Source organism: Chiloscyllium plagiosum, chromosome 1 (genome assembly GCF_004010195.1).
Source record: "Chiloscyllium plagiosum isolate BGI_BamShark_2017 chromosome 1, ASM401019v2, whole genome shotgun sequence".
NCBI classification, from domain to species: domain Eukaryota; kingdom Metazoa; phylum Chordata; class Chondrichthyes; order Orectolobiformes; family Hemiscylliidae; genus Chiloscyllium; species Chiloscyllium plagiosum.
This window is the reverse complement of record NC_057710.1, coordinates 133,178,757-133,206,741: the sequence shown is the minus strand read 5'-3', so window position 1 is coordinate 133,206,741 and position 27,985 is coordinate 133,178,757. Positions and strand designations below refer to the sequence as shown.

General features: G+C 39.6%; 1 protein-coding gene across 34 annotated transcripts in view; it reads left to right on the top strand.

Annotated features, from left to right (window-relative positions):
• Positions 1-27,985, top strand: part of ank2b (ankyrin 2b, neuronal) — an 892,118-nt gene that overhangs the window by 611,562 nt on the left and 252,571 nt on the right. For 33 of the 34 annotated variants that reach the window (XM_043697316.1, XM_043697278.1, XM_043697441.1 and 30 more), the window contains one exon: positions 1,760-1,858. The exons of the other annotated variant lie outside the window; for it this stretch is intronic. In XM_043697316.1, coding sequence (XP_043553251.1) covers positions 1,760-1,858 — 99 coding nt within the window. The remainder of the gene's footprint in view (positions 1-1,759; positions 1,859-27,985) is intronic. 34 annotated transcript variants of the gene reach the window in all.

Below are 27,985 nucleotides of genomic sequence, written 5' to 3'. Positions count from 1 at the left end.
CACCCTCCTCTCACTTATCTCTCCACGCTTCAGGCTCTCTGCCTGTATTCCTGATGAAGGGCTTTTGCCCGAAACGTCGATTTTACTGCTCCTCGGATGCTGCCTGAACTGCTGTACTCTTCCAGCACCACTAATCCAGAATCTGGTTTCCAGCATCTGCAGTCATTGTTTTTACCTACTTAAGTCCAGATGTTGACAAGTTAAGTATTTGACCAGTGGGAATGTGAAGTTACATTTGCATGTTTTGGATGATATGGTATAAACTTTAAACTTGAATAATTGAGAATCTAAGATTCATGGAGCACTAGCACTAGTACTGGGAAAGAGTGAGCTGTTCCACTGAGATGGGCTCCATTCAAATAGGGCTGGGACTTGAGCCCTAGTGAGCTAAACAGCTCCAGTGGTAAATGGGGCCTGAAACTGATGGAGGAATGGAATCGCGTTGAGATAGTTCAGGAATGGCTAAATTCCAAAGCATTTGAGGAAAATTTGAAGTTCTGGCTTTAGTTAAAAATAGTGGAATAGATCAGAAAAGTTTGATCTCAATTTTGGGGTTCTGCCCCTCCTCCTGTCCTAAGCTCTCCAAGCATGAAAATCATTTCATTCGACATACCTTACACCTTCGCCTTTCATACCTTGAAAACTTTGATGAAATCTCTATGAGCTTGTTGAATCCTGCAGAATAAAACTACGGTTCATGTAATCTTTCCTCCAAGCTTAAACCTAAAAGTCCTTGGCATTCTACCTCTCCATTTAAGTCATCAATAAAGACAGTGGGTAGTTGAGGTACCAACACAGATCCTTGCTGCACACTTCAAGTCAGATTCTGCTAATTATAGAACATAGCCATTATCTCTAATCATTCTCTACTGACGTGCAGCCAATTACCTAACCAGGTCAATAGTTAGCCTTAAATTTCAGCTTTAGCATGCAAAAACTGTCTCGAACAATAGATTTTATTAAAGTCCTTCTGGAAGTTCATATAACCAATATACTCGTATTTTACTCTGGCTACTGTTTTAGTCACATCCTCAAAAAGTGCAATCAAATTCATCAGACATGACCTGCCCTATACAAATCTGTGCTGGCTTTCTCTGCTCAGATGAAAATTCTTAAGTGGTCTGACAGATTTGATGGTGGAAGAATATTACTTCTGGGTGGGGGGGAGTGTAGATCCAGGATTCACAGTCTCTGAGTAAAGGGCTAGCTGTTTAGAGCTGAGATGAGGAAACATTTGTTCGTCAAAAAAGTAATAGATGTTTCGTAAATTTGTACCTCAGGACCTCGCATGCTCAATCTTTGAATATATTCAAGACTGAGATCAAGAGATTTTTGTATTTTCAGAGAATTGAGGAATATGGAAATCATAATAAAGATTTCACTGATGCAATAAACCAGCCATAATCTTCTTGAATTACAGAGCATGCTCAAAAGAGTGGAATGATTGAGTCATGCTCATGTTTGTTATGGTTGTGCAATAAACAATATTAACATATTGAACAGCTGCTTGCTATTATTTTCAACTGTGGGCCAGTATCCAAGATTTGGCCATCTCAAGGTTTTCTACTCAAAGAAACACAATCCTTTAATAATGAATTTTACTGAACCTAAATATTAGTAAGACCTTTCCTCAAAAAATATTCTTTGAGGAAGATACATTCTTTTTCTTGAGTTTCTCTCTTTGCCTATCTCTCCTGAAGGTGGAGGTTTGCCATGGGTTTTCTAATATTCTGTCTAATTATTTTGCCTCTCTTTCCAGAAAGGAAACTCAGCCCTTCACATCGCATCTCTGGCTGGACAAACTGAGGTAGTGAGAACTCTAGTGAAACAGGGAGCCAATATCAATTCGCAGTCCCAGGCAAGTAGCTGAAACACGTCAGAATCGACATAACTCTACACTTGATCTAAAATAGGCATCACACAAATTGCCTTCTGTCTAGCGGTGTCATCCTTTCTGATATTAGCTCTGTTCCTGGTATCACTTTGCCTTTCATCAATATGTGAATGTATAAACTTGTCTTGAACCTTCTATTTTGACTGACTTATCTTTGTAACATTAAGCAAAGGGATTATAACAGTATTTCAATATTCAAGGTCTTTGAAAAAGTTTCAAAGAGAATGGTTTTCAGATATCCATAGAGAATGTTTAGTACTTCTGTGCTATCATTTTGGTAATTGTGCCTTCAAATTGGAAAATCATAGGCGATATGGGAGTGGGGAGTTCGGTGGAGACTGACTGCCCACGGCACTGAGAAAACCCACCAATCAGCGTTCTAAGAGCTGACTTACAAACTGGTTGGCCAATTACAGGCCTTCACAATGGAGTCTCCTCCTTTCAGAAGTTGCCAGCTCAGCAGAGCGAGGTAAGTGACTTTTTTTTGCTTTTCAGTAGCAGGTCGTGTGGAAAAACAGGTCAGGGGAGTTGGAAGCAATGGCAGGGGGGTGGTTTTCAGTGACTTGGCCTTTCCTCCAATTTAGGCCTCCATTTGCTCTGAGGATGTGGAAGACTGATTCCCAAGTGCCCCCAACCCTGATAACCAAGCAGACAAGTAGGCCTGATTTTCCAGCCAGGAAACCAGGCACTTTTCTTGTCTGCTGGAGATGCAGATAATTGGACTGGTGGTGAGTTGAGATACTTAAGTGGTGAGTTGATTGACCACTTAAGAGTTTTAAATGCTGGCAATTTAAGAAAATCTCCAGTGAGTCCCTCTAGTCCAGCATTTAATTGGTGAGAGGTGATGAGAAGGGTGAAGTATCTCCCTCCAGTACCAACCTATGCAATTACTTTCTGATCTTATCACCTTTCCTGCCAACGCCAGGGTGGGGAAATTTCTACGCAACATATTTACAAATTGTTTATAAAGGTTCTGAGTTTGGAGTATGATTTATAAATTACAAATTGCAGCTCTTGTCACACACACTGTTATCCATATAATGCGCACTTGAGAGGATATTTTAAACTGTGGGGAAGAAACAAAATAATAGTATGTGATTTTATAACCTTTCCAAGTTATTTGTATTTTCAGTGTTCATTGTTACATGTTGAATTTTATTGCATTCCAGCTCCCCCAGGCTATGCAAATATATGTATTGTATTGAATGCAACTGTATAATTTTCTCAAGCATCAGCAATGGTTAGTTACTCAAGAAATTTAGCAGAATTTATCTTGCACTTCATAATTCTTCAGCACTTAATAGCAGCTGCAATGCAGAGTGTAATGTGATTCTGAAGGGTAGATTTTAGCTTTCACCACCGTGCAGACAGCTGGTGTACGAGATTAACCCCGCACCTCCCCGATAGACCATGCCCTATATTCCTTCCCAATGAGAAAGGTCCCACAATAATCATGGGTTCTTGAACCTTTACGTCATTTGGACAAATAAAATTGATGAAGATAGACTTGAGGAAATGTTTACAGATTCTGTTTGCCACAGTAGCATAGAACAATACATTATGTTATAAACCAAGAAATGGCCCATAGTGACTATCATATTGATAGTGACACCACAGCATCTGCTCAATATCATAGTCACGAGCTCTGCACCTTGTCTTGGGCTCATTTAGTGTTGTCAGCAAACTATGTTGGATTGCTGCAGTGGCAAATTAGCTGCCTTTTCCATAGAGCTACATGGAATGGAGGATTGAACCTAGCAGCTAGTAAAGTTTTGTGAGCTCAGGAGGGAAATTGATACTTCATTCAGCCTCCAATATTTTTTTTTAAAAGAGGTAAAATCTCACTGTTCCTGAAAGGCTTCCAGTGACCCCTTTTAAGCCACCTACTACTGACTCCAGAAGCAGATCCAAATTGGCTGAGATCGGTTGGTTAAAAGGCCTGCTTTGGATCTCTAGGATATTATCTCAGTTGAGTTTGCAGCAGTTAGGTTTTTTAGCTCCCACCACTCACAACCTCACAGCCCCCACCCAATGCTTACACGGCATTTATATCCTCCATGGCAACACATGCCCCACTCCCAGCCAAGTCTGTGCCTCTTTGAATCCACATGCCACTTCTATAGTCATTCACCCAATTTGGGAAGACCTCAAGAGCCATGTATAAATGAAAAGAAAACTAATAACAATCTAATACACGCCCTACTCATCCACACTCGGTACTAAAATAACCATCCTTTTGTGAAATCCTTTCAAAGTCTTGAACTCTCTTAAGATGTTTAATCTCTGATAAAAATCAACACATTTGTATTCAAACCCCACATCAAAGGTGGTGAATGTTGTAATAGCTTCTTCATACTGTCAATCGCACTGGCAATTCAGAAAACCCTGCTGAGACAATTGTAGCTTTTGAGATTCTGGTCACATTACCCCAAGGGATATTATGCCATAACTTGGAACTCTATTAAAACAGCAGGATGAGATGATGTTTTTCCTTTCTAACCTACATCAGGTGGCCTGCCAATCAAAGCAATTCAGGAGATTTTTAACTCCTGACAGTTTAAAGCTTTTTATATTTAAAGTGGTCAGGTGGGTGGTGGGATTTAAAATGATATCATGATGGATATTATTCACCCTTCAAGAGTGTTTTTATCTACTCCACAAATTTGTCAATCCAGTGTGGATTTATGCCCTTGCAATAGCTGCAGAAGTTCTGTTTGAAACTCAACATTAATTCAAATGGTTGTGCTGAGTTTGGATTTTCTTCCCTGTGCGATTCACACTCTGCCCCATCTCCCTGCGAGCAAAACACTTAATCTGTCAGATGTTGGGTTGGTCTTCTGTTTCACCAGCTCACTATTTGTATAGCTCCACAAACTTTCCCAAGTTTGCAAATTGTTAAGTATTTTGTGTCCAATTCTAAAGGCCACACTTTAGGAGGATTGGAAAAGGTAGAAAGAAAATTTATCAGAATTGTATCAGAGATAAGGAAATTCAGTTATGTGGAGAAACTAGAATCTGGGAGTGTTCTTTGTCGGGTAGAGATGATTAATGAAAGGTTTAACAAAGAGCTTCAAAATCATGATTCTTTGTACAGCCAGTAGTGAACCAATTCAACTGTTTAGAGCGCCTGTCACCATGTAGCAAGTTTTTGTCACCTGGAATACAGTGGGATATGGATTTGCTGCAAGGACTATTCTTTGAGTTTAAAGTTAAGGTACATTTTTGGGGCAGACTTTTATCCTTTGGTCTGTACTATATCTGACAACTTATATTTACGTAGCATCTTTAACATCATAAATCAGCCCAAAGTGCTTCTTAGGAGTGATATTAGGTAAAATTTGACTCAAACCATGTAAGGACATGTTATAATTAGTGTCAGTACTGGAACTCAAGAAGTAGATTTTAGAGATCCGTTTATGGAAGAGAGAGGAGAAAAGAGGGAGAGAGGATTAGAGAGCACATTCCAGAGCGTAGGGACTAGATGTCTATAGATAGTGGTTGGTTCTGATGCAAAGGTAACTGGGGAATACCTGTAATTAATGCTCACAAAGATCCTGGACCATGGAAGTGCATTTGTTCCATAACAATATTGCTTTAATAAACTCTTCAAAATGCACTTGAGCTATTTTTCACTTTCTATGCCATATGCTAATGAAATGGTGCTTGAGTCAGAATTGAATTGGTAGCCTTGTCACCCCATTAGCTAGAAAGAACAAGAAAGTGCCATTTTAAGAGCTCTGCCCAAATCCAGTTTTGATATGCAAAACATCAGAATTATGATGGCCATTTCAGTTTGGAGCAATATGTGTTGTGCATACTTGGGCTAATACTTTAGTTGATGGTATCAGTGAGGTTTTAAATGTAAGTATTACAATTTGTTTTTTGTGGAGCCAGTTACATAATTGTGAGTGAGGGGAGTCTGTTTGAGAGTAACCTTAAGCAGGTAAATTACAGAGCAATACCAATCTGATCCTCAGGAAATTATGTGAAAGTGAAAATTAGTCATATGTTGTTTTAAATACTTAAAAACAAATTCTATTTATTCAACTCTAATCTGTCTCCACATGTTTATTGTGAATAGCAAGTTAATTGTAATTGGTTATGATGTCCAATAAACCATTTAACTGGATGTAGGTTTGCTCGTTGAGCTGTGTTAAGACGGACCCGCGGGGTCCCGTCTTTGCGTGTTCTTTCGGAAGGAGAGACTCACACTGGCAACTATGGTTAGACGCAGACAGCAGTTTATTCACAGAATCTTAACTGGTACAACGAATCTACAAGCATGCATTCGTTGGAGAAGGCGTTTTGTCTTCCCGTTCAAACTTGACACAATTATACTTCGCGCTGCCTGGAGTCCCCGGTCAGTTCGCCTTCCCCATTGGTCCATTCATCTGCGTGCGCTGGGGATCCGTCCTCCTATTGGCCGCATCGAATTGCCTGTCCAGCTCCTGCTGTGCTTGACAATGGCTCAGCCAACCCCAGGAGCGGTTCCGATCCCGTATTCAATAGTTCATTGTTTCAAGGAATTACTATGCGTCTGACAGGCTAGCCATTTTCAATAGTTTCAGTTTAACTAAATTGTCAATTACACTTATCAACTTTAGACTTAAATAGAGCCAGTCACACTCAATAGTTACAGGTTCCGATAGAGCAATTCACACTTGTCTAACAGTTACAGATTCCGATCGGTTTCTTTATTAATCCCGAGTTTCGATGGGGCAATTGATACTGGCTGGTATTTACAGGCTCCAAGATTTAATTAACATTATGCATATCCCTTACAAGCTCCAGCAGTCATGCAGTCGCCTGCAGCAGCTCGCTTGGCTGTTGTTAACCATTTCAGGGCTGGAAGTGTCACCCTCCCTAGCCCTACATTAAACACCCCAGTGAAATCTCCCCAACAGCTGGAAGGTTCCTTTCCAGATGTTTCGTCACCATATTAGATAACATCTTCAGTGAGCCTCTGGATGAAGCACTGGTGGTATAGCCCTCTTTCTATTTGTGTGTTTGGGTTTCCTTAGGTTGATGACATCACCAATACAAGGAAACCCAAACACATAAATAGAAAGCAGACTGTACCACCAGTGCTTCATCTGTAGGCTCACTGAAGATGTAACCTAGTATGGTGACGAAACATCTGGAAATGAACCTTCCAGCTCAGCGAGCAAATCTACATCCAGAACCTCAACCGAAGCTACAAACCTTCTCAAAACTCGCTAAAACCACTTAACTAGCTAGGGTACATGTGGACTCTTGAAGTAATTCGTGATTTCAGTTTAGTCTCTGATTCAATAATAATTGTGTTTTTAGTTTAAACTTATTAATTGAAATATACCTTATTGATTAGGGTTAAAAGGAGCTGTGATTTCTTTTGCAAAAACAAACATTCTGTAGGACCATCTGTAGATATGCAGGAGGGTGGCAATTGAATTTTGAATGAACATTTTCAAACATAATATTGCCATATAAATTTACATTTTGAAGAGATTCATAAAATATGATTGCATTTCCTTTACTACACTTTAGTGGGAGATATTTGATGAAACGCTGACCTATTTAGTAGTTCTGAAAGCAAGAAGTGGTATATATGTATAAGTGACCAGCCTGCAGTTAGCTGTTTTTCTATATATTCAGTAATTTCTATAAATTGACGTATGAAAAAGGAATTGGTATTTTGTGTAGTATAAGTAAAATCATACTAAATTCAAGTTTAGAAACAATGTAATGAAACTTTCCATGCAAATACTCCGATTAGAATGTTTTTTCAAAATTTCCAGTGAGCTACTTTAGCAGAGCCATTTAACTATTAATTAAATGAACTTGCAGCAAATTTTCTGAGCAAATGAAATGGTTAATATTTGTACCATGATGTCTCATGGTGTAAATCGTGTGCTCTTGTTTTTTATTAATACGCTTGTCTTTACCACATATTGAAATAAATCAATGGACTTAGCTTTTTGCTTTTACATATATTTAGATTACTTACAGTGTGGAAACAGACCCTTTGGCCCAACAAGTCCACACCTACCCGCCGAAGCGCAACCCACCCAGACCCATTCCCCTACATTTACCCCTTCACCTAATACTACGGGCAATGTAGCATGGCCAATTCACCTGACCTGCAAATTTTTGGACTGTGGGAGGAAACCAGAGCACCCGGAGGAAACCCACGCAGACACGGGGAGAATGTGCAAACTCCACACAGTCAGTCGCCTGAGGTGCAATTGAACCCAGGTCTCTGGCGCTGTGAGGCAGCAGTGCCACCGTGCCGCCCACTATATGATCCAATATAGGTTTTTAAAATATAAATAGCTACTGGTAATGATTACTCACAGCATGAGTGAAAGCATCAAATGGTTATGGTGTTGTACAGTCCAGGTTGTACAGTCCAGACTTTCGTTCTGTATGTGATATTTCTTCGTGAACTGAGCCATCTGATTCTATATCCTCTCATTACTAGGCCTACTTTCATTTCCATAATATCATTTATCTGGATCTTTCCTCAACCAATCTGTTGTTGAAACCTTCATCCAAGTTATTCTTCGTTCCAAATTCAAGTACTCAAATCTTTACTAGTTGGCCTCCTCGGTTATCTCCTCCAATATCTTTCACTCATCCAAAACTTATGTCCTGACACCCAAAAATCCTATTCAACTATCACACCATGGCTTATTGACCTAGATTGGATTCTACCCCAGCAAAATCTCCATTTTAATATTATTGTTCTTGTTTTCAAATCTTTCCACTGCACCCTGCTTTACTTCTATCACCTCTTCCAGTCCTGAATCTATCTAAGACACTATGCTACTTCAATTCTGGTCTCTCATGTTTCCCTGATTTCATTCGGCTGTGCTATCAGCAGTCTTGGTCCTAAGTTGTGGAATTCCATTCCCAAAGCTCTTCATGTCACCCAACTCATTCTCCACCTTTTAAGATGCTTCTTTAAATTTACATCTATGACCAACTTAGTATCTTGTTTTGTGATCATCATGGGGAAGCCATAAACCAAAATAACCAATTCTCAAAATTAAAAAAAAATCATTTTCCACTTGTAGCTTTTGATGTTATTAAGTCAAGTTAGAGCCAACCCAAATTACACACAATTGGCAATGATATATAAAATAATAAGTCTAACTTTAAATGGTCTATACAGCAGTGTTATAGTTCATGCAATCACAAGCATTAACATCACTGTCTTCCCCAGTTCCATAATATACTTTATTCATTGGTTGGGACTCCTATCTAACAATGGTGTTCACATTTGAGTTGTGTGGGTGTGATTATTAGCAAGACAGTCTTATATAAACCCTCTGTCCCCAGAACATTCTGAATGATGTAGCTTTCAATCTGCCCAGCCAAAACACCCCAGTTCGCTGTTTTCCACTTCTGAGAAGCACTCATCTAATTAGTATCCCTGAGCTATCTACAAAGCTTTCCAGATTTTGGTTTAGTTCAAAAGCTTCTACATCTTTTCCTGCCAAAAAGAAAATCTTCCTAAGAATTATTCATTGCTTCTCAAAAAAAATTGTCTGTTCCTCATTCTATATGATCTGCCTTCTCTTTGTGTCTGCACCTGAGTTTTCTCTCATTTGGTTCATTAATGTCCTTCAGGGAAGGAAATCTGCTGTCCTTGTGGTCTGGCCTACATTTGACTCAAGATGCACAGCAATGTGGTTGACTCTCAGTTGCCCTTTGAAATGGCCCAGCAAGCCACTCAGTTGTATCAATCACTATGGAGTATCCTCTGTTGTTGTTCTCCTTTGTGTTTGGCCATATTTCTTTATATTGATCCTACGTCCACGTCAAGAGTCACCAGATCACATTTCATATTATCCAAGAAAATTACAATGGATCCCTTTAAAAATAATAGAAAACTCTCACAATCCTTTGAAATCTGTATTTGTTAAATAATTTTTGTACCGTCCAGCAAAATAATTGCAACTTTTTTTCTCTACTGCTTCCAATTCAAAAATTATCACACCTCTTGGCTCTGTGTCAGTTTTTTTCTGTGAAGTCTGTTTGGGACACTGTTACATTAGAGGCATTAAGAGTCTCTCAGGTAATTATATGAAGTCACAGCTCTGCAACTTGATGGCAGTTCCTCCCAGTCTGCTGGAGATAACTATTGGAATTCAAGGAAAACAGCATAAATCGCTATTTCAGATGTTTCCCTGCAGTTCTATTGCTCCTTAATGGTTGTTTCGATACAACAAGGAAATTGACATAAATTCCACAGAGACATATGCAGACTCGTTGACGGATTAGCATTGCTGCAGCTGTTGTGGGTCAAACTAGGCCATGGTCGGCACAGCGTTTCCATCTTGAGCAGATTCCATCAGAAAGTTTGCTAAAGTTACTCTCATTGAAGACAGTTGTTTATTTCCATCAATGCTTTTAAAGCAGCATAACTGGATACCTGTTGAAAACTGGATTATTTAAAAGAAGCGCATTCAATTTGGGGTCACTTTTAGCAAGGTAAAACAAACACTTGATTTGGTGATAACTGCAAGATCAAAAGAAGAAGAGTAGATGAGTACTTTGTTAATGTGGCTAAATCTATATTCTTCTTTTCTCCTCTGTACAATTTACCGCTGTGTAATTGTTGGATGAAATAAGGTGTAGGCTTAGATGTGATGATCTCCCACAAGATATCGTTGTTATTTACCACAGAGTTTACATATATGAAGCACTGGAAAATGAGCGGTTATGGATCCATAAGTTCTGGAAAGTTCATAATACTAAAATGTTTATATAGTACCTGTGGGAGGTAAGCTGTGGAGATATTAATTGACTTGATTTTGATACTAGTAACTTTTATAACTTATATACCTGCATTAAGAAATGAAAGAACTTTGGGGTTATTTGACCAAAACATGTGAAAACAGGCTCTAAAGGGGTGCTGTGCTAACAAAAATGAACATTTGAGGACTCTGGGTTTAAACTCTATGGAGTTGAGAAGGATGAAAGGAGATCTAATTGAAACATAAAGAATACTGAATGTAGATTAGATTAGATTGCTTACAGTGTGGAAACAGGCCCTTCGGCCCAACAAGTCCACACCGACCCGCCGAAGCGCAACCCACCCAGACTCATTCCCATATATTTACCCCTGCACCTAACACTACGGGCAATTTAGCATGGCCTGCACATTTTTGGACTGTGGGAGGAAACCGGAGCACCCGGAGGAAACCCATGCAGACACGGGGAGAATGTGCAAACTCCACACAGTCAGTCGCCTGAGGCGGGAATTGAACCCGGGTCTCTGGCGCTGTGAGGCAACTGTGCTTTTCCAGTACCACACTCTCGACTCTAATCTCCAGCATCTGCAGTCCTCACTTTCTCCTAGAATACTGAATGGCCTGGACAGAGTGGAATTGGGAAGATGCCTCCATTGGTAGGAGAGACTTGGACCCAAGGGCATAGCCTTAGAGTAAAGGGAAGACCTTTTAGAACAAAATTGAAGTTGCTGATAACCCTAACTTCACCCTGCCTCTATGTGCTAAAACTAGGAACCTGTACATTTTGCAATCAAGGCCTGATTAACCATGATTTTTGTGTAAGTGAGCTCTGCTCTCTCACTTCCACAGAAGTGTGGATTCTCTGACTGTCGCACAGCACCTTCCAGTCCAGGTATGGACACTAGTGCTGTGCCACAAGAGGGCTACACCATTAGACAAAGTGTGTTAGTTTAGTACAAGCAGGAAATTTCATTTAACTTTTGTTGTCATGTGCAGATGTCTTATTTAGTGTGCAGTCTCTTTAAACCATCTGTGCACCCAAGCATGGTAAACTGAAAGGTTACCTTATATAGTGGCTGCACAAAGGCTTTTGGGTTGTTCAGTAGCTTAAAGGCAACGTTTGTGAGAAAGCATTTTAAGTGAGAATCAATAATTTTACTCTTCCGTGAAGCTGTTCCTAGTGTTTGTTTCAACTCCCTTACCAAAGTGGTGTCCTGCTCTTGAAAACAACCAGCCTTAGTATCCTGATGACTTTGGAACATGTTACTATTTTAATATCCGTATATTCCTTCCTTTAGTAAAATAAGGTATGAATTGAGAATCTTGGTTACATTTGTCTGAAGTTGATATTGCTGCTGACTGCAGCCCTAAGTTTAGTCAGATTGTTGTAAGGTCAAAGTTCTATGAAAGGACAGACAAATCTATAGAGGTTGTCATAGTTGTGAGCATGTTCGCCGAGCTGGGAAGTTGATCTGTAGACGTTTCGCCTCCTGTCTAGGTGACATCTTCAGTGTTTTGGAGCCTCCTGGAGTCACTGAGACAGGGGATGTAATGTCTGCAAATCAACTTGCCAGCTCGGCGAACATGCTCACAACTACGACAACAGGCATTCGAGCTACAAATCTTGACATAAATCTTGAAAACCTATGGAGGTATTATTACTCTGTTGACCCTTATGAAAGCATAAGATGTTGGGGCAGCAAGAAGCCATTTGTCCCATTGAATCTGCTCGGCCATTCAATGAGATGACTAACCTAATAAACCTCCATGCCCCTGCTTACTTTTCCCCTACAAGCTCAGTATTGACTTTAATTAAAAACCTAGCCTCTACAACTTTCTGCAGTAAAGTATTGCACAGATTCACTACCTTCTGAGAGAAGAAATTACTCCGCTTATCTGTTTTAAATAAACCACCCCTGACTCTGAGTTTGTGGCCTCTGGTCCTGGACTCTTCCACAAGGGGAAACAATCTCTCAGCACCTACCTTGTCAAATTTTTTGATAATCTTTTATATGTTTCAATAATGTTATCTCCCATACTTCTTAATTTCAGTGAGTCCAGGTCCAACTTACTTAACCTCTCTTCACAGGAATTTCCACCCAAGGTCTGGGATCTGCCAAGCGAACCTTCTTTGCATTGCCTCCAATGCCAGGATATCTTTCTTTTATATAATAGTACTCCAAAGTGTTCACAGTAATCTAAATATTCCTAACCAGTATCTTGTATAGTTTTAGCAAGATTTTCTTAATTTTTACTTCATCCCCTTTGGAAGAGAGGCCAACATTCCATTTGCTTTCCCTATTAACTGCTGAACTTGTAGGCTAACTTTTTGTGATGTATGCATGAGGACCCCAAAATCATCATCATCATCTGCAGTCTTTGCCCATTTAAATAATTTTCACCTCTTCTTTTGTTCCTACCAAAAGGCATAACCTCCCAGTTTTGCACACAATATTCTAACTGCTCAGTTTCTCCCCATTCAATTATCCTTTTTATATCTCTGCTGACTTTTCATCTGTTATGCCCACAAGTGGCCTTCTCACCTATTTTTGTGTCATGTGTAACCATGGCAATACTTTTCTTATCTAAATTATTAATATTTGTGTATATATTGTAAATAGTTATGGTCCCTGCACTGGTCCCTCTGGCACTTCCATATTTACACTTTACCACCCTAAAGTAGTTCCTTTTATCCAAAATCTCTGTTTTCTATTAGTTAACCAAACCTCTATTTGTGCTCATTTGCTAGCCCCCAGCATAATCTATTATTTTATTTAGCAGCCTTATGTGCGGTATCTTATCATATACTGTCTTGGAAAGCCAAATATATTACAATGAATAGTTTCCTTTTATTTATCCTACTTGTAATTTACTCTAAGTATTCTAATAAATTTGTCATGAATTATTCAGCCATGCTGACTCTGCTTGATTAGGCCATTTTTTTTCTGAAGGATTACATCCTTTCCTGAAAGCAGAAACCACTCCATCAATAATATTAAATCTTTCTGATGAGGAGGAAGCTGTTTTTGTTATTGGTATCTGTGCAGTTCAAGCATGCTTCCTTTTTTTTACCTTTGTACTCAATATATTTTTTCCTAGTCTTTGTGTTGAGTTGTCAACCAGATAAAATCAAAGCTTCCAGATAACTCTGTAGGATGACAGGGGTTAAAATTTCTGCCAGAACAGAACTTTGGAGCATTAAATATGCTGCACTTTTAAATTGGAAAGATGGAATATTTATAACACAGTATGAAGCCACTCAGCCCTTGTCAATCAAAGAATGTTAGCAAGCTTATTCGAATACTTCTGCTATGTGTCCATACCTCTGGAAGTAATTATACTTTAAGTGCATGTCCAAATCTATTTTAAATGCATTAAAAGTTTCTGCATTTATTACCTTTATCACGAAATGTTTTTCAGACCCTCATGACCCTCTGGGTGAAAAGATTCCATAACATCATTCTGTTCATTCCGGCAATTGCTTTCAATCAAAGTTGCTTGATTCTTTACATTTGTACAACATCGATTTTACATCATTCCTGACCACTGTATCTTGGCCCTATATAAGTTTGCAGATCCCAGTTAGTTTTCCCAACAGGCAAAAGAAAACAACTGTCTATCCAATCGCTTTTCATAGCTAAAATTCACCAAGCAACATTTGTGTGCCCTTCCTAGTGAAATTCCTTACAGTTTGGTGACCAGAAATATACACCATACTCTAGCTTTACTTATTATAGTGATATAAAAATGGTTTTCAATCTTGAAAAGAAAGGAAAAGTAAAGATCACATTACAAGCTTTAAAGGGCCAGTTTGAATTTGTAGAAGACCTTAGTCTACATCTGTAGAATTGTCTGTTTTCGAACACCTCATTACAGAAAGGATAGAAAAGCAATGGGAAATTTGCAGCATAGATTCACTTCTTTGTCACTTAGGGTAAGCAATTAACTTATTATGAGAGATGTGATGAGTTTTTTTTAGTAAGTGAAGCTGAGTTCATTAAGAGGTGATCTTATAGACCCTTCACACTTAATAATGGTTACACTAAGCAGTCCTGGCTTGCTTGCAAGGGTCAGTTTGATGTAATGGGCGGACATGAAATTACCATGCTTACAAATAGTACGAAAGGAAAGGTTAGGGAAAAAAATATCACTTTGCACAGTCTTTGGGAAAAGTACTTTTCCCCAGAGAGTCTCTGCTGAGAAAAGTCAATTTTTCCTCATTACTATACATTTTTGTGTGTATTTCCAGCTATATAAAGGGATAACTGTTTGTATTATCATATTACAAATAAAGTGCATTGCTCAGTATTGCATATTCATTGATTAGGTTTTGACTTAATTGAATAAATCTGGTTGACAAATCTTTTTTGTTTTCAAGTTGAGTCAGAAACTCCAATTTTTGGGATCAGTTTGGGGTCAAAGTTCTAATGAATTTAAAAAACTCCATAATGCATTAAAGTTAGGCAAAACAAATTGACAAATTAAAGGTTTATCCAGAATATTCAATATTGTTTCATCACTCAGAATTCTACTGGTTGTTGTGAAGAAGTATTAAAAGGTGCGTAATGGATTTAATTTGGTGATATCACATTAACGATGATGAGAGTGTGGATCAGCATTAGAGTTACAGCAGCTTTGTGCCAACCTGCCGATTTGAACTCCCTTTGAGTGTGCCTTGTTCTTTGTCCTGAGATCATTCGCTTAACCCAAATATTTTTGTGTCATTTATGCAATATTTTTCTGTGCAAGTCAAATTGCCTTCCTGCTGTAAAAGATTACTGAACATTCAGAACTTAAAAGTGTTTCATGAAACATAGTGAGGCAGATATGAAATTTTTACATAAAAGTAAGATGTAGACCAATGCTTAGATTTTCTATCACTAACGAGACACTTCGTTGTTGATGATCTTAGTCTGTTTTTCTTTGTGGGAAAGAAAATTATTGCCATATGAACTTCTCATGAAGACTCCAGTGATGTAATTGCCCAAGCTATAATGTTTATTTAAATATTTTGCAAATCTTTGTAATTTTTTTTCACCAAAATGATGACAAAATCCAACTTTACTGAGAGAACACTCCTAAGTGATTGATTGAATTAAATTCTAGTTTGTAAATAAGTAACACTTTTGTGACTCTTAATGGCCCAATACTTACAGGAGTGAATTCCTAAGTGTTGGCCACTTTAACAGCAAGATTGTCAAATTGTAATTTAAATGGACAAATGATTTAAAAAACACACCCACAAATGAGGCTCCAAGGATTGCAATTCCCTGAAATATCAACAAATTCCAAAAATATTTGTGCAGAATGTCCAACTAAATTGTGACTAAGAGGAGTCAATTTACAATATGCACTGTACACTTTACTGTCTAATTGCATAGCTTATTATTATGTGATGTTTCATTTGAACCATCTATTCAGAAAGATATTGGCCTGAATTTAGCTGAATACCATGGGTTCTAAAGCTGGGACAGAAAGCAATTCCAGAGCCTACAGGGAAAATGACCACAGGCCATTTTACCAGCAGTGAACAGTTACGAGGTCAGTACAGGGATGGTTATCCAAGCAAAAACAGCAGCTTGTTTCCCTGAGCTGTCTGCCCAATTAGAGGTAGCAATGTTGAGGTTGCAAATGGAAGGAGAAGTGAAAGTGCTTTGTTGCATGTCAGTCCCAGGACACAGGGATGAACACTTCAGTATCTTAGCTGTGGTTCAGCTCCACATGAAGCCTCTGAGTGAGGAAGATGGTGAACTCATCATCTGGCAGGGTAGTTATTCTAAGGCTCAAAATCCTGGTCGGTCATAAAATCACTATCAATGGAACAATTAGTTACTTTAATTGGCCACTTGTCTCTAGTCAGTAGGTGACAGTATGGTCTGCAGATGCTGGAGATCAGAGTTGAGAGTGTGTTGCTCAAAGTACAGCAGGTCATGCAGCATCTGAGGAGCGGGAAAATCGACATTTCAGGCATAAGCCCAACATCATGTGGTGGGGGAAACAGTCCTTCCTGTTCAGGATAGTTCACAATGGTGGTCAGCGGTTGAGGATATTTTAAGTTTGATACTTTTAAACTATGTATGGAGATTTTTATTTATCCATGGAATGTAGGGCATCACGGGCTGGGCCCGCATTTAATGCACAGCCGTATTTGCCTAGAAGGCAGTTAAGAGTCAACCACATTGCCTCAAAATGAAAGTATCCTCTCTCTTTCAAAGTGTAACTTGTGGTTTCTTTATATCAATAAGTCGTTCACAGCACTGCTGCCTCACATCGCCTGAGACCCGGGTTCAACTCCCGCCTCAGGCGACTAACTGTGTGGAGTTTGCACGTTCTCCCCGTGTCTGCGTGGGTTTCCTCCGGGTGCTCCGGTTTCCTCCCACAGTCCAAAGATGTGCAGGGTCAGGTGAATTGGCCATACTAAATTGCCTGTAGTGTTCGGTAAGGGGAAAATGTAGGGGTAGGGGTGGGTTTCGCTTTGGCGGGTCGGTGTGGACTTGTTGGGCCGAAGGGCCTGTTTCCACACTGTAATCTAATCTAATCTAATCTAATACATGTTTGATTGTGTGATTATAGCTAAAATATGTCAGTCATGAAATTATAGTTTCCCTGATGATCCTCTACTGGCAAAAGTTTGATCGGTTAGAAATAGGGTTAGGACTCTTGCACCTGGCTTCAGTCCACTTTTTTGTTAACATTGCTAACTGAAAGAACCCAGCCTCAAGTTCATGATCCAATTCACACCTCCATGGGCAAGCACATTCAAAGTGAAGAAGACTTTAGAGATATAAAGAATTTTAAGCAAGTATCAAAACAGAGAAAGGGTGGTGGAGACAGAAGGCAGGGAGGTGGCTGGAAAGGACAAAAGGAAGGTCCAAGATAAGGTGGAAGGTGATAGAGATTAACTACCAAACAGTATAACAGTAAAATAAAAAGGTGTGTAATGGAATAAGTAGGGAAACAAAAGATGAATCTGGAGCAAGCGGAAATGAGAAATGTTGGTATTCTTGTCAACAGCTGCTGTCTCAAAAATAGATACAGGATATGAATTGAAATTACTTATCTCTATGTTGAGCACAGGAAATTGTAAAGTGTCTAATCAAAAGATGAGTAATTGTTATTTGAGCTTCTGTTGATTATTATTAAAATGGGGCAGGAGGCCAAGGACAGAGAAGTCAGAGCGGCACTGAAGTGAAGATTAAAAGTAACAGACAATGATAAATCAGGACTGCATTTGGAGACAAAACAATAGTAGTTCTGAAAAAGGGTCACATTATCTCTGCTTTCTCTCTGCCAGTGCTGCTGAGTTTTCCAGTAATTTCTGTTTTTGTTTTGCCCAATTACTCATTTGCTTTTAGTTTCTTTTGAAGTATTTATCCAATTTCATTTTATAAATTCTTATCAGATCAGTGCACATATGTGTCAGGTCTCTGTGCTCCTGCACCCCCTTCAGAATTCTATTATTTTTTATTCTCTTTGTGTTCTTCTGGCCTAAGTGCATCACCTCAAACCTCTCTGTTTTGACTAGTCATATTCTTTTGAGTTCCAAACTATCCTCCTCCCAGCTTGCAAATCTTCCAAGTTTAATGTTGTCTGCAATCTTGGAAATTGTTCCCAGCATACCAAGATCCATATCAGTAATGTATATGAGGAAAAGCAAGGTTCCCTGAGAAACTCCACTACAAACCTTCTTGCAGCCCAAAAATAATCCATTGGCCAAAACTCTTTCTGTTTTCTGTCATTCAGCCAATTTTGTATTCACATTGCTACTGTCCCTAATATGCCATCACCGACATCTTTCATTTCAACTCTCAAATGCCTCCTGGAAACCTGTGTATACTGTGTCGTAAGCAATATCCTCATCTACCCTTTCTGTTACCTCTTCAGAAAACTCCAAGTTGGTTATACACAATTTCCTATTTGGAAATCTGTGATGACTGTTTCTAATCAGCCCACCTTTCTCCTTGGTGACTATTAATTATATCCTGAATAATGATTTCTGAAAGTTTCCTCATTAAAAAGTTAAATTAACTAACGTGTCATTGTTGAGGTTAGGCTTACAAGCTTTTTGAACAAGGCTGTAATGTTGGCAATTCTCCCAGCATCCAGGGAAGATGGAAATAAATGAAATTTAAAAAAAAAAGGCATGTGTGAAACTATTCAAAACTGCACAGCCAAACCCATGCAGATATCAAATAGTTGGGTAAAATTGGAAAGGAAGTACAGTGCACAGCTGCCATATTGATTTATACCAGCTTAAAAGCCTCAAATGATATATTCCAGTCACCGAGAAGAAACAATTGACTTGCAAGTGCCCAAAGTATGCATAGAGTAAAGGGAACTGTCTACTGGTTAGCATCTATGCAATATACGTGGAAGCTTCAAGATGCATCTGAGATGTCAGTTGCCTGAGGTCTGACTGCACAAGGATGTCTCAGGCTTAGGAATGTCAGATCTCTGTTTGGAATCTTTCTCACTCAAATTAACATGTGGCCTGGGGCAGACACAGCTCCCAAATATGTCCGTAAGTATCAGAGGATTTTGACCCAAGAACATTGAAATTCCTTAGTCCAGATCAGTCTGTGTCTGAGTATACGTGGATGCCTGGCTGAATCAAGCTTCAGGTCTGTTCAGAAGTGCAAGCGGGACGCAAGTGGCATCATTAAAAATCATCCGTTCCCTGATAATGTGGACAGTTGCAGACTTCATCAAATTTCTTGTCCAACTTAATGTGTTGTGAGTGCGACTTCTTTCACTTGCTTCTCTTACCACCTTGACCTATCTGTCTCACACGCACAAAAACACACACACACTCTCTTCCCCTGTGTGTGTGACTCTCTCTCACATACACACTCTCTCTCTCTTACTCTCACACACACACACACACACACACACCTCACTCTGCTGGCATTAACCACTTAATGATCATTAAAACCGTTATAGTATACAGTCCACCCTCCAAGAGGAGCCGCCACTGGAGTTTATACTACTTAAATTTTTCTCTGTGAAATTATATTTCTTGATATAACATTTTAATCAGTGTATCAATACTGCAAAAAAATGTATTAGCCTGGAACTTTGATCCTTCTAGCATAATTTGACTGAGTGATCACAAATTGTCACAATAGTGGGTGTTTGTGAAAATTATAGATGGTGCAAAATTGACTGAAAATCCCACAATGTAGATTAACTTGCACAATAATTGCCTTTTCTAATCCCAGTTCTTCGATTTATGTGTCAGTGATCAGCATGAAAGGATGGTGAGAATCAATTCAAACTTAAATACAGACCTTTTGATTTCAAGTGCTTAAACATGAATAATTGGCGGTGAAACTGAACATATTGGTTCTGTTTAGATTGGTATGAGTTGACGTTATCAAAACATAAATTTCAGTTAAGAATGTAGGTCAAATTTTGCTGATGGAATGGGCAGGTTGAGTCGGGAAATTTTCTGCCTCAGCTGACCTACCTCAACTTAGAAAGTCCCACATGCGTTATTGAGGTGGGATATAATGGAGTCAGGAACAGGCTAGACAACCTGCCTCAGTTTCCTGGGACATAGGTCTAATATTCATAATGATAGTCAGATTCAACCTTCATGCTTAACTCTCACACCCTGTTTCACTTCCATGCCACTTCAGAACTCCTGTAACATGCTGCACTCAGAACCCTTTTGCCTTTTCTATGTTTTATTATTTATCCTCCATTTTGAAAAAGAAATGATTTGTTTTTAAATGTAACAATCTAATTAAATACACCATATTGAGAGAAAAATGGGTTCAAAAAAAGGCCATTCCAAAACGAAGGTAAATTCCCTCAAGTTTATTTTTAATTCATTCATGGGATGAGGGTCTCACTGGTTAAGCCAGCATTTATTACCTGTCCATTATTGTTCAGAGTCAACCACATTGCTGTGGTCTGGAGTCACATGTAGTCCAGACCACCTAAGGATGACAGTTTCCTCCCCTAAAGGATGTTAGTGAACCAGTGCTCAGTCTTTCTTAAAGTTAAAAATCACACAATACCAGGTTATAGTCCAATAGATTTATTTGGAAGTACTAGCTTTCAGAGTGCTCTTCCTCCATCAGGTAGCTGACGAAGGAGCAGCACTCCGAAAGCTTGTATTTCCAAATAAACCTGTTGGGCTATAACCTGGTGTTGCGTAATTTTTAACTTTGTCCATGCCAATCAAACACAGGCACTTACCCATCGCACTTTTTTTTAAGCAAACAGACATTTATGTCACTGACCACATCAATGTCAGCTAATCCCTTTTTCATATCTTGAAACTATCATTTCAAATCTCATGCAGCCTCCTCCTGAGATAAAGATTGTGTACCTTTTGAATCTCACCCAAGCATTCAAAATGGCTACAAGTGTCAAATCAAGCAATTTCATTTCTTAGATAGTAGAATCTGTTGATATTGCAAAAACAATGCCTTTATTTTTCAGTGACACCCTATATAGGCCTGTTAGCCTATATTCAAAACATTGTGCTTCAACACATTAAACATTCAAGTGACAGATTTATGTTGTTTTTCTCAAACTGACCACTGCTGAAGGCTTATTTCACTTTCAAAGAGCTGTGGACATTTAAATCATATTAGATCTTCACTTTCTCTGTGTTTCCTTAAGTTTTAAGTATTCACTAGAATTTTTCCCAATGAAAGGACTTTAATGCATGTCACCACTTATACCATGCTGTTAAACATAGTGGTCAATTTACTTTTGCAAGACAGCATGCTATGCCAAACATTGCAGTGAAACACATCCACGTTAGAGTGCAGTCTCTAACAATTGAAAATCAGAGAATGGATGTTTTCTTTTGTATTTAAAAAAAATCTTTTCAGTGAGGAAATTTCAAAACCAGGGGTCCATTTAATTTCTTTCACACTTGCGACTGTGGTTTTCCCATGATTCATCTCTCGTTTGAGAGGCTGTGAGCCATATATTCTTTAAGAAGCCTAAATGTACAGAAATGACAGCGGTTAGGGGTTGGGCAGGGGAGGGGATGGGTAGATGGGTAGTTGCAAGGTGGATATCAGGCACGGTTTTGGACTGCTCAGCCCACAATGGAACCAGCAATGACAGGAATACAGGTGGTTCTTCTATAACGCAATGATTGCATTCGTGTATAACCCTGTGTTATAGAAAAATCACACTTCAAGTGTTGCCGATGTAATTGTGTTGCAGGCAACACACGCTTTAGAAACAGTGTCCTCAATTCATCAATCGCATTACAGCGAATTCGTGTTAACGAAACTTGCATTATTGCAGAATTGTATGTGGGAGGGCTGCCCTTAATCAACCAATGGCTAAACTCACTAGAAATGCAAATAAGGCTGGGGTTTCCAGAACTGACTCCCACCCTACTATTTTAAAGGTCTCCTACATCAGCAAACACATTGAAAATCCAAACAAATATTTCCCATCTTTAATAATACAAGAACTGTGGATGCTGGAAATATGAATCAAAAACAGAAATTGCTGGAGGAACTCAGATCTGGCAGCATCTGTGGAGAAGGGTCATCTGACTTTTAATGTTATCTGTTTTTCTCCACAGATGCTGCCGGACCTGCTGAGTTCCTCCAGCAATTTCTGTTTTTGTCTCTCATCTTTAGTTCAGTTATGTTATTTTTGTTATCTTTGTTTCTTTATTATGTCTGAAACCTTTCTACCGAAGACCCAGAAGAGAGAGTTGCCGCAAGGCTTGTACCCAAACAATGACTGTGCTTTAATGTGTTGCTTTTTGCATCTTGCTCTTGCATCACCCTGTCACTGTGGTGAGTGGAAATCCTGTACAGCCAGCAGCTATGTCAGAACTACAGCTTTCATGAGCATCATTACTGAGAAGGCCTCCAGCAAGTTTGCTAATGAAGCAAAGCATGCCTTGAGTAATAACCTATATCATTTGCTGCACAAATTAAACAAATTGTGAATAGTAGATTGGTTGCCTATTTAATATAAATCTGTGTGCATATCTAATTTATTTGTAGATTGCATTTGGTTTATATTTTTGTTGATAGATTACAGGTAAAGTTCAGCTGGTCTGGATGCTCAATCCTGAAAGGGATTTGCATCTTCTGTAAATTTTAAAACCTGTACATTAACTATCAATCCAGAAAGAGTTAAACTGTCTCGATAAAATTTTGGTGCTATGATTTTCTGAGCACCATTTAGCTGCCTCTTGCATTAAGTGAGCTTATTTAAAATTTATGACCTGTTGAATTAGTAATAGCTTTGTTTTTCAGGATGTATTGCTGTTAGTCTGTTAACTTTTAGTGATGGAGGCTTTATTCAGTACTGTTTACCCGATTACAGTTTTCCATATACAGGTAACTATATTTCATGATTCACAAGTCATAGAATAGAACCATAGAATCCCTACAGTGTGGAAGCAGGCCATTTGGCCCATCATGTCCACACAGACCCATCTTCTCTACCCTATTCCTGTAATCCTACATTTCCCATGGCTAATCTACCTAGTCTGTATATCCCTGGACATAATGGGCAATGTAACATGACCAATCCATCTAACTTGCACATCTTTGGACTGAGAGAGAAACTGGAGCACTTGGAGGAAACCCAGGCTGACACAGAAAGCATGCAAACTTCACACAGACTGTCAGCAGAGGGTGGAATTGAATTCAGGTCCCTGGTGTTGTGAGGCAGCAGTGTTAACCACTGAGCCACTGTGCCACCCAAAAAGCTGTGCCACCCTGCTCTTATTATACCCTGATGGGCATAAGGAGCACACTTTGTTTCTGTACTTACGGCTTGGCATGACAGTGTCCTAACATTGCCTCTGTCAAATACAAACTGCAGGAGCACTGGTCCCCTGCTTTGGGCTGTTGCCATTTTGGTCATGGTGTGGCATCAAAAACTCATTCTCGGGGGAAAGAGCTGATATGCAATTCACACCATCTGGTGGACAATTTATTTTTTGTAAGTTCTCCAGAATACATCAGAAGTTGCTTCCAAAGAAGCTGTACATACATTTCCTTTAAAGTCCATGTTTGGATCTCCTGTGGAGATTTTCCAACTTAGAAATGCCTGACTCGAGCTCGCTGCCTTGGTAGCAGACATCCAGCCCGAGAATCTCTCTTACTTATATGTTCCTTACCATTTCTTTCTCTTTTTATGTTGAAAGGCAAGATGAGAATGCAGTGATGCCTGTCACTGCTGCTGAAAGTTTCTGTGCCGAACTGAAGAGTGTAACAAACTAATGAATGTTATGAAATCCATCAAGGTACCATTGAATGTTACGCCACATTCCTCTGACTGTTATGTTCCGTGTGCAGAAAAGTGGTACGCATTGAATAATCTAAACATTCCTACACTTAAGGCTTGTGTTTCAAAACAGTGGGCTGAATTTCCTGATGACCAGATTATCCTTTCTGCAGCGTAGGTGAGAGTAGTGCATTGGGACCCTGTAGAATCCCCAACCAAGCAGACTCACAGGAATTGAAGATTCCTCTGGGCCATGCCCCTCTGCCTGGAACCCTCTGAAAGCATCCATTTAAATATGAGAATTTGGCAAATTCTCCTGCAATTACGTAAATAGTTACCCAGGAAACAGCAGTCCTAGTCTGACGTTTGGGTAACTATTAAACTGATCACATAACTAAACACACCTTCTATCATACTGCACCTCCCCCAAATTCTTGCAACTCTGGGCCCTTACCTGATAACACCCACCCAAACCCCACCCCCAACATTGTCTCCTGTCACCAAGACCTGACACTCTCCTCCTTCCCTTTGGTATCTGACAACACCTACTCCACCTCTCCCTTGGCATCCGACAACACTCCCAGCCAGCTCCCTGCTTGGGTCCCAATATTGGCCACCTCTCTTCCCAGGACCCGACAATCGTTTTCTCCCGGGGCCTAAAACCCACCTCTTCCCTCAGGACCTGAAGGTCTGCATTTCTGCAGGATTTGTAATTGGAATCACCTGCAAGAAATGCGCACAGCTGTTTCTTAACATTGCCATTCTGCTCCTACTTTTTCAATCTTACTATTATAGCCACTCCTCAGAAAGTCTGGCCCAATAAGCTAGGTTGGTGAATTTATTTCTTTTCCTGATTCAGAACACTGGCAATTTTCAACTGTAGCCCACTTGGTTCTGATCTATAAAGCAAACAATTCTTAAAGGAATGTCCTGTGGGGAGCCTGGCCATTATTGAATTAGAATATCCTTTATTGTCACGTGTACTCAAGTACAGTGAAAAGTTTTGTATTGTCGCTTCTTATGGTGCCTTATAGTATAAACTTTAGTTACAAAAAGAGGAATAAAAAAGAAAAGCGATTGTTTCGCTTTAGTAATTCACAGAAAAAGTTAGAAATAAGAAATAGTTAAAAAGATGGATATTACAGTTAGATAACTAAATTACAGATAAACATTACATTGCAGTAGTTTAGCGCAGGGGCTTCCAGATGTGGTCTGACTGGCTGCACCAGACCCCAGTCCAAAAACCATCCCCTCTACACACACAACCTCCAGTCCGCTCCATACTGACACTCAGCTGTTCCAAGGTAAGTTTTTTTTTCCCAGGACCTCCCCTCCCCGCGCTGGCCTCTGCTCCGGGACCTCCCCTCCCTGCACTGGCCTCTGCTCCGGGACCTCCCCTCCCCGAGCTGGCCTCTGCTCCGGGACCTCCCCTCCCTGCACTGGCCTCTGCTCCGGGACCTCCCCTCCCTGCACTGGCCTCTGCTCCGGAAACTCCCCTCCCCGCGCTGGCCTCTGCTCCGCCACTGGGGCTCACCAGCTCCTCCATTCATCTCTTGGTAAGTCCAAGGCATTAGTTGAAAAAAACACACAGAACATAGGAAAAAAGAAAGAGGAAAAGAAAGAAAAATAAAGAAAAGGAACTGGCAGAGCAGAGGAGCTCCAGCTGGTGCGTCTTTGTCTGCTGCCATCTTGCCTTACAATTGACCAGCTTACTTTGCCTGAATTACACAGTTAGCAGTTCAACCAGTGGTTATTAAAGGCCCTGTTAGTGGCCACTCTATAGACACACCTCAGATTTTCTCTTAGAGTTGAAGAGTCATAGAGATTTACAGGACAGAAACAGACCCCTTGACCCAACTCGTCCATGCTGACCGGAAAGCAGGAATGGACCAGTGGGGTCCTTGCTGTTTCTGATTTGAAAATTGTTTCCTGCGACAAATAATCTCAGCATTAGCTTCCAATAAAGCCACTCAACAAAAATTATGCACTCATTCTGGACCACATTCGAAAGTCCCCTGTCCCCATAATTAATTACAGCAGCAGGTTTTTGGGACATTGGAATATGCATTTGTTCAGTTTACTTATTCATTTTGTGTCTTAAAAAGTCAATGTGCTACTCATCAAAGAGCACACTGATTTACAGCAATAATGGAATTTGCTATTTCATTGTTCAATCCAATCTTCTTTGAAATTAGAAATTTGTTTCTGATTATCTTGTTACACTGCATCTAATTATTGCAATGCATCTCCTTAGATTGCTCCCTCATTATCAGTTCAAGCATTCCAAAATCATTACTATTGAATAATATAATGTATGGGATGGTTATTAATTGTGGGTCTTCCATTCCATGATTGAAAATCAGACAAAGTATGAGTTGAAAAGTATGCAAATCGTTTGGCTCATGAGCATCTAGTGTCTGTCTGATGAAATTTACTATCAGATCAGTAAATGGGTGATTAACTCATCTGCTTCCTAAAGACTGAGAAAATAAGCAGATCAGCACACTATGCGTAAGATCCTGTGAAATGTTGTTCCGCTCTAATGAAGTGGCCACCAGGCTGGCCTTTTAAGAACCACTAGTTAGGCTACTCACTGCTGAATGTATTTCAATTGTATCAGTCAGTTTATGGTGTCCAAAGCATTGCCATCTTATAGGTAAGAAATAGGAAAGCAGTAGTTAAAAGTTGCTTCAATGCTTGGCCAGGGGTCTTTACATTGAATGGCCTAACTCAGTGGTCATGTCCTCTTAGAGGCTATTCAAACCTTGCCACCCTTAAATGCAGCTGGCAGTGTCTGGATGAAACCTTGGCTTTCACTTATCTTGGACAAACAGCCAAAACTTTTGGGTGAATGTGCAGCTGTAATAGCCCAACATTGCATCTGGAAAATAGCACATGTTCACATAATATTTACCTTGTGAGGGTTTACTGTTATTAAGCATAATTAACAAAACACTTCAAGAAAGCTTAACATAGTAAACTGTGAACTTGTTCACTTTGGCAGGAAGATTAGAAAAACAGCGCATTATTTCAAGTAGAGTGAGATTGCAAAATTCACAGGTGCAGAGAGATCTGGGTACCCTTGGTATATGAATTACAAGAATCTAGTATGAAGGTAAAGCAGGTTATTTGGAAGACACCGGGATGGTTGCCATTTATTGCAAGTGCATTGAAATATAAAAGTAGGGATATTTTTCTACAAGTGTACCACATGATCAGACTACATGGAGTATTACATACAATTTTGGTCTCCTGATTTAAAAAAAAAACCTACAAGTGTGTGAGAAGCATTTCAGGTAAGGTTCACCACTGATACCTGGGCTGAGGGGAGGAAAGAATGAATTGGTTGGAACTGTACCCATTGGAGTTTAGAAGAATGAAAAGTGATCTAACTGAAAAGTATGTAAAATCCGAGGGGACTGGTCAGTGCAGTCTACAAGGATTGTTTCCTCTTGTGGGTTGGACTAGAATTGGAGGACATAGTTTAAAAATAAGTAATCACACATTTAAGAAACAGATAAGGAGACATGTTTTCTTTCAGAGGGTGGTGGGTCTTTGGAGCTGTCTTCCCTAGAGAATGTGGAGGCCAACTCATTGTGTTTATTATAAGGTAGAAGTAGATTCTTAACTAACAAGACAGTTAAAGGTTATTGAGAATAAGTGAGAATGAGAAGTGGTGGCCTCAATCAGATCACCCAAGACATTTCTAAATAGTGGATTAGGCTCAATGGATAGAATAGCCTACTCCTGCTCATAATCTGTGCATTTGTACCAATCAGTGATGAACTTTTGTGTTTGACGAGCACAGCATATTCTACTTATGGAAAATATTCTGCTTTGGAACTGGGACTTCATTTGATGAGACCTGATTTCAATTTTTGTAATTCAATATTTCAGGGGTCCACAAGGACTATTTACAAAGAACACTTTTTCAACATTAAATTATAACATATGCTGTGGTTCTGTTCGCCGAGCTGGACGTTTTTGTTGCAAACGTTTCGTCCCCTGTCCAGGTGACATCCTCAGTGCTTGGGAGCCTCCTGTGAAGCGCTTCTGTGGTGTTTCCTCCGGCATTTATAGTGGCCTGTCCCTGCCGCTTCCGGTTGTCAGTTTCAGCTGTCCGCTG